The sequence below is a fragment of the Charadrius vociferus genome, unplaced genomic scaffold (assembly GCF_000708025.1).
Source record: "Charadrius vociferus isolate BGI_N301 unplaced genomic scaffold, ASM70802v2 scaffold312, whole genome shotgun sequence".
Lineage (NCBI taxonomy): Eukaryota > Metazoa > Chordata > Aves > Charadriiformes > Charadriidae > Charadrius > Charadrius vociferus.
Genome location: NW_009647214.1, coordinates 1,156,385 through 1,163,884, shown reverse-complemented (window position 1 = coordinate 1,163,884; position 7,500 = coordinate 1,156,385). Strand labels below are relative to the sequence as shown.

The 7,500-nt window shown below is 43.3% G+C and overlaps 1 protein-coding gene across 1 annotated transcript in view; it reads right to left on the bottom strand.

Annotated features, from left to right (window-relative positions):
- TFAP2D (transcription factor AP-2 delta (activating enhancer binding protein 2 delta)) overlaps positions 1-6,172 on the bottom strand; it is a 48,877-nt gene extending 42,705 nt beyond the window's left edge. The window contains exons 1-3 of the mRNA XM_009895911.1: positions 6,134-6,172; positions 4,715-5,212; positions 1,043-1,103 (exon numbers count right to left, since the gene is read on the bottom strand). Of these exons, the coding sequence (XP_009894213.1) occupies positions 1,043-1,103; positions 4,715-5,212; positions 6,134-6,172 (598 nt within the window). The remainder of the gene's footprint in view (positions 1-1,042; positions 1,104-4,714; positions 5,213-6,133) is intronic.
- Positions 6,173-7,500: the final 1,328 nt, after the last annotated feature.

Below are 7,500 nucleotides of genomic sequence, written 5' to 3'. Positions count from 1 at the left end.
CCTGGGGGGCCGGGGCCGGTTCCCGGAGGACAGGGGCCGGGACGGCGGCCTCATTGAACCCCCAGCCAAAGACCTGTAGGCAGAGGGTACCAAAAACCCCTCCCCTCCCGCGGATACACCCGCGTATGCCGCCTCCTCTCCATCTCTGCTCACTGCCACCTTCCGTGACTGTGGCTTTAAGTCTGTCTTAGCTAAGTGGTGGATCAGATCAGCTCTCTGGCACAATCGCCTGAAATATCGCCTAAACATTTATCCAAAAAAAAAAAAAAAAAAAAAAGCAGTACGGAAAGGGAATACTGGGATAAGAAATGCGCATTCCGAGAGGCTGAGTCGCGAAGTGTCCTCTCTCCGACGGCACTATTCGTTTTATATGGTGAATGAAAGTATGCGTTTAAGCTCGCAAGGACAACGTGTTCCTACGTTAGGCCTTTAGACTACCTTTGTTTCTCTTCTCTTCACCGTAAATGACGGCTATAAACCCGTCCCGTGCCCCCGTCCCCCAACACTCAGATTTCGCAAATATTGAAGAAATGCGTATTTAACAAGAGTTCCAAATCTTTCCTCTAACTTTGACGTTAGCTATTTGCATCAGCAGATGGGTATCAAATGAAGTGACACTCAAAAACGAGTCCCACACAGGTCTGTAGCGCTACTGAAACCACATTTCCAAAAACGCTCCTTTCTTTCCCCACACGAGATCAAACTGCCGATTTAACAGCCCGGCGCCAGGAAACACGTTTCTCAAGCTATCAGGGATCAACTCGATTAAACGGGGAATGATAAAACGAGTCAAGAAAGCTCTGGATTCAGGGGGAGTATCCGAGAGCTACCGCGGAACAGATCACTGGTAAAGTGCAAATGGACTGTGAAATGTGAAGTGCTCTAAGCGAGTTTGAACGTACTTCTGTCAAATGTCAAATTATCACTATTGCAGCAGGAACTCCAAACTACGCCAAACAGCGTGGGAGGAAAAGAGAGAGAGAAACGGAGAGGGTTTTATGTTTACCAAAATTGATAGACGCAAGTATTTGTAACCTCTTACCTCTTCTTATCACACCTCCTTGCCCGTTCAGTACAAGTCCACACTGGGCCTCCACTGAGCTCTTAAGTAATGAGGGGGGAAAAAAAGAGAGGAAAGAAAGAAATCAGATACAGAAACCCACAGAGAGATCACACAGCTTTTGCTTTGTTACACGACTCGCACAGGAACAATAGTTAAGGTGAACTGGAAAAACACAGTTACTCTCATCGAACTCAAGTGCTCTGGCGAAATCCCACCGCCTCTGCCCCACGAAATGCAGAATAGTTATCACTTTCATTGTCATTTAAAGGCGAGTTTCTCCTGAACTGGGGAGTTAGATCAGCAGTGACGAGGCCGGAGAATGAGGCAAATAACTAGTTGTGAGAGAAATGCGTTCGCGCTCTACAGTAGCACGCACATCGGTAAAAATACACATTTATATTGTATTTTTCTACGTTTAGCTGTATATTTATATAGATACATACAGCTAAGTTCGTATATATGTGTCGTGACACGTATCTATCGACTTACAAAGTGTGCAGAGAAGTAGACAAAGAGCACAAACAACAGACGACCTCTTGGGCTTTGCCGGCTACGCGGAGCCGTAAGGGTGTTGGAACAATGCGTGTGTCCGCACATAGGTGGGGATGAATATGCATCTGTGTGCACACACACAGGCACCCATGTGTGAGCGTGCGGCAAAGAACCATCCAAAAACCTGCTTAGGGCTTCTGCTGCACATCCGAAGAGACCTCACTTCTTTATTCTCCCGCTACAAGGCTGATTATTTGGGGATCTTCGCCCTCCTTAATAAATATTTTTATTGGGACGATAAAAGACTTGAAAGGGTTGGGTTTTCTTTGGGTTTTTCCTTATGTTGGGGTTAAAAAAACACAACAAACCAAACCTAAATCTTTGCCCAGTGGAAATGTGTTAAAGACGCATTTTCCTCTACAAACAAACGAGGTATTGGACATGAAAGAGGCCTTTAAGGGTGTTAACCTACTCAACAGCCCGTGAAGAGTTAAGTAAATGCGGAGAGAGTCGGTGCATAATAAAAACCCCACTTTACAAAACAACCTTTACAGTCCTGGCTCTCTCCCCCACTTTCACCATATTGGCGCTGGCCCTGTAAGACCTTCCTTTTCAAGGCTCTTTTTTATTTTAAGTGTTCTGCCTTAAAGTGATTATGAAATCAATATGAAAAAAACTTGGCGACTGAGCATAAATTAAAGCGGTGATGGGAAAAGGTGTGACAGTTTTCTTTGTTGCCCATGGAAAATCTTTTTAGGGCACTGAAAGATGCCACTCCAGCTCCAAGACTGTTTGCATCTGTTAGGCTGACTTAAACCGCCCTCGAAACTATTGGACATTCACTTAAAATTCTGTGCAGGGAAAAGTATATTTACATTTGTTGCATTTGAAATGAGGCATATGCTGATGAACGTTTTAAAAAGAAAGACTAAGGAGAAAGGGGAAGACTGGTTAGACCACAATTTTGGTTTAAAAGTATTTGTGTGCAGTCCTGTTTCTGTTCGCTACCAAAACGCTTCCCTCTAAGCCCATGGTGATATTCGCAAGAGTCCAAGATTGTTCCGAATCATCTCAATCATAACGACAAATATTAATATTTTCAACTTTTCACCGCTCAGGCTTTTCGATACCTCAATACACTCCCTCTGCTGTTAGGGAAAGGGGGAGGAGAAAAAATAAAGGAAAGATTAGGTACAAAGACGTGAGTCTTTTACTTTCGAATAAAGTGTGATCGAAAAAATCATATTTTCCAAAGAAAAGCTGTTTATTTTTTTCGTCTTTAAATAAATAAAAAACAAAAGAATGTGCCTCTAGCAGCTTAACCAACCTCTTTTTTTTTTTTTTTTTTTTTTTTTTTAAAGGGAAACATGTTGTTTGGTCGGATGACATTGCATAAATGACCAGTTGAATGGCACTAAGTCGAAAATTGGATAAACTATGGTGCTTTTTTGCCCGGGACTTAGGCATTGTCTGCTGTCTTGCAAACGTTCCTAATCCCCTCTTTTGAAAAATACAAGGCTTTGTGCCTGCCAAAGAAAAAAAATTTGTACAGATACAAAAAAATCAGCAGCAGACGTGGTTATAAAAAGGAGTAAATAGGTTTTAGTTGGGCTGAGCATTGAATGGCAGATTATTTTTTTTTTTTTTCTGAGGGGGGTAACATAAGGAGATCCTTGTGAAAAATGTAAACAAAAAATGGCCAGAGAGGATAAAATTATATAGTGAATTTTAATGGAGAAAGCTAGGTTTAAATAGTTAGGATTTCCTCCTCAAAGATATAAAAGATAACGTTATTTGTTGATGGGTTGTTGGATCATTTTCCTCCTTACAAAAAAAAGAAAAAGGAAAAAAAAAAAGATTTCTTTTCTCCGATATACATAGAGGCTTGGGGTAGGTTTTTTTGTTTGGTTGGTTTGGTGGTTGTTTTTTTTTTTTTAGGGAATAAAGTAAACCTTTTTGGTTTTACAAACTTCGGGTGGTTTGTTGTTTTTGTTGTTTGTTTTTTTTTTTTTTTTCCCCGAGCCTTTGACCGCTACGTATTTTTGGAAAGACCACCATAGCCAGCTTTGTATGACTGGGAGCGAGATTTGGGGGAAAAGTAAGTACAGTAAATACGGTCCTGTTTGTGTCTCCCCGCTGATCGGAAGCCTTTAGTTCCTCAGCTCGTCGGGAGAAGGAAGGTTTGTTTTTGATTTGGGGGACTTTTCGAATGGGATGTTAGATAGGAGAGGGCGTTATTTGCAATTTTGGAAACAATTTTCATTTAAGCTACCAGGTCAATTTACCGGCGGTGAAGTTTTCGAGCGGGGGAAAGGATTTCTGAGCGGATAAAGCTGAGGTGTGATACATAGAAATAGATTTTTTTTTTTTAATGGGTCCAGATGCCGGTTAGGGGGGAACAGATGAATGATTAGACACAGATAGATGAATTCAGATTTATCTGCTTGTACCTCTCTCCCTATTAACATCGAGACGGGATATTGCCAGGGATTTTTACCCTACTGAATATTTTTGAAGAACGTTTGCTGCCGTTTATTTCTTCCCTGCCTCATGCCTCGGAGTTGAACGGAAGGTTTGCCTTTGTATGTATGTCGGAAAGCAGATTTATCTCCTGCCCTGCCTTTTTTCTCTTTTCCCACTGCATCCCTTCCTTAACACATCTGCCTGCTCTGTCGGTGCAAGTTATTTCAACGGTTCCGTTGGCCGAAAGAAAGGAAAAGTTTAGGGAAAGCCCGAAGATGGGTTTGGTTTGGTTTAATTTCTGTGTGACTTTGGTAAGGGCTGGTGCGAGCACCCACGGACCCGCACAGGCACACACGCACCCCGAGAGGTCCGGATGGATCCCGCGGTCTCAGCCATCCCAGAGCCACAACCCACGCGGGGAAACCAGGCACGAGATTTTTTTGTTTGGTTGGTTGGTTGATTGGTTTGTTTTGGCCAAGAAAGACCACTTGCCTCCCCCCCCCTTATTTTTTATTGTCACTATTCTGGAGGGGACGGGCTCCGGATCGGATTTTGGATGAATCTTCCTTCCTTTGTATGAGCTATTCTGAGCAGAGAAAAATGGGGAGGGGGTGCGGGGGGGTGGGGGGTGGGGGGACACCAGGGCAGGGGGAGGGGAGAAGAAGGTGCCTCGAAAGGAGATCGCATGCTATTTACCTGCAAATCGTCTGCTCCCGAGGCTGCAAGCCCGAGGCTTGGTCCTGGCAGGAGTCTTTGATCTGGATGCATCCCATATTGGGATCCATGGCTCATAAGAGACAGGTCGTGGCGGCGGTAAGCATCTAAGCACCCCAGCTCTCTCCTCTGCTCGTCCAAGCAAGAGGACTTGAGCGCCCGCGCATTGTGCAGGTTGATAAAATCAGTGGGTTCCCCATGGTGGATCTGCTGGTAGTATTGCTGGGAGTGATGGAGAGAGTTCAAGGAGTAAGCGTCGGGGTTGACTGCCGGGTGGCTGTGTTGGAACTCGTAGTGGAAGGACTGGTGGTGCAGTGGGGTGTACTGGTGGTTAGTGGAGAAGTACGGGGAGGCGAACTCGGTGCCCGTGGTAGAGTAAGTGAGAGGAGATGAGGAGGAATAGGCGACGGTCGAGTTGGCCACAGACTCCAGACATCCAAGCTGCATCAAACGGTAACTGTTTGATCCGTCATGACGTATCTGAAAGGAAGAAGTGAAAAGAAGACCCCAAAACTGGAGGTTTGTCATTGAAAACCCCGGGTGCGGTTCTTCCAAGCACGCTGTCCTGCATAGCTTCTCCCCCTGCAGAAGCGTCTAAGCCTGCGAGCGGCAACCCCAGCAACAAAAGATCCTTTCCTACCTTGGGCTGGTGCCATAAAGGTCTGTTCAAAACCACATAAACAGCCCAGCCTGCCCTTAATACCGTCGAACGAAAGGAATCCACGCACCGAAATAAAAACTAGCTATCTTTCTATCTGTCCATCCATCCGTCTATCCATCCACCTCCTGATCACAGCTGTAATATCTGGGGCTGACACGAAAAAAAGTCATCAAACTACCGAGACTACACACAAGTCCTGTCCCTATGTTACAGCGTTACACATCGAGAAAGCTTTGCCGCCTGCTTGCCTTCCTTTCTTCCTTCCTTCCCTTCCTTTTTTTTTGAACCCCTATTTTTCTTTCTTTTTAAAATAACGAATCAGATCCAAAAATCTCCCCCCCCCTCCTTTTTTTTTTTTTTTTTTTTTTCCCCGCGTTTCGAAAGAAAAGGGGAGTCCTGCTTTTTAGTGAGAACTCCCCATTCCTGGCGAGCTGGTGGTGATTTCTCTCCACTTCATTATATTATTAGGGGTATTATTCTGATTTTCGTTCTGGCAACGGTTTTAACGTGGTAATGAGTTGCCCTTTCTGGCGACAGATGTCATAACGAATTTTCTCTCTATACTTCTTTAAGTTATCTCTGAAGCCGGATTATAATTAAATGTAACGGTCCAATATGGATTTAAAAAAATGGAAACAACCACACAGGCACATACACACACACATATGCACACACACGCGCACACACACATCCACACACACGCGCGCACACACACACACACACTCACACACACAAAATACCTCTGCATCGTGGACGAGACCTGGAAAGGTAGTTGACATTTTTTGGTTCTCCGAAAAAAAAAAAAAAAAAAAAAAAAAGAGAGAAAAAAACCCCTCTGGATAAAATTCCCCCCTCCAAAATAAAAAAAAAAAAAAAAAAAGGAAAGAAAGAAAAAGAAAAAAATTTGAAAAATCCAAAGTTCATGTATTTCCCCAATTTTTTTTAGAAAAAAATCTCTACAGACAGAGAGAATTTGCAATGTATCTGCATAGATCAGATCTCTCGCTTTTCCATGCACCTCCTTAAAAACCTGTAGGAACAAAATTTTCCCTCTGCACAAAAGCTGCTCCCTGGATCAGATTTTGTACTTGCTGGGTATTTCTTTGGCTGATGTCGTAGGTCCCTTGGTAATATAGAAGTTTTGAAAATTAAGCATCAGCACTGAGAACTGGGAGGACAATAGATAGAGGAGCTTCATCCCAGGAGACAAGGAATAAATATTGTATCTTCGCCTAATAAGGAACTGTAGGTTCTTTCAACATTTTTATACATTTTTTCCTCCACTCTTTAGAATGCTTTTTCTTACCCAGGCTAATATGGGAGCTAATCTGATCGAAGGGGGTATTTTGTGTACCTTTTATTGGGAAGACATAAAGCTAATATATATTAACATATATTATTAAACCATCCTTTTCAATAGGTAAGTGCTCCTTCCTGTTGATTATACTGCTTTTAAATACTGACCAGAATTTAAGATTGCACATTTGTATGTGTGTCTGTTTAACTGTATATTTTTTTTTCCCTAAATGAAAACTATGTGGTTTGTTTTGGTTTGGTCTTTTTTTTTTTTTTTTTTTTTTTCCCTTGCATTTACATCGAATTTAAGTCCACCCCACACTCCAACCTGCTTTTAAAGCTTCCTAATATGCTTATCTTACAGGCTTCTTTAAATAGCATTTTCAAACATAAAACTAGGGTGAGACCACAAAGTATCACTGCAGTGACATATTATATGGAATTTTACATAAAATACATATAGTTCTACGGAATTACATCTGTAATAAGAAAAAAGGAAAAAAAAAAAAAAAGGGGGAAGGAAATGTATGAGCTGAAGACCACCGTTTCTACAATTTTAAGTGCCGGTACATTTTAGTGCTGGAGGTTGCGTAGCCCTGAGTTGCACAGCTGAAGGGGTACGTTATTAATGTCTTTAGTGACACCGGTCCGAGGAGTTGTCACTCGAGGGGAATAAGTCCTCTCTGTCTTCTCGGTCCCCCCCCAAGCCCCTCCACGCCGTTCTTGTCCCTCTGCCCCCAGGTAGTGGCTCTGCAGCCCCCGAAGTGACTGCGGGCTCGGCACGGGGAGCGCCCGGGGAGGGGGAAGGGGG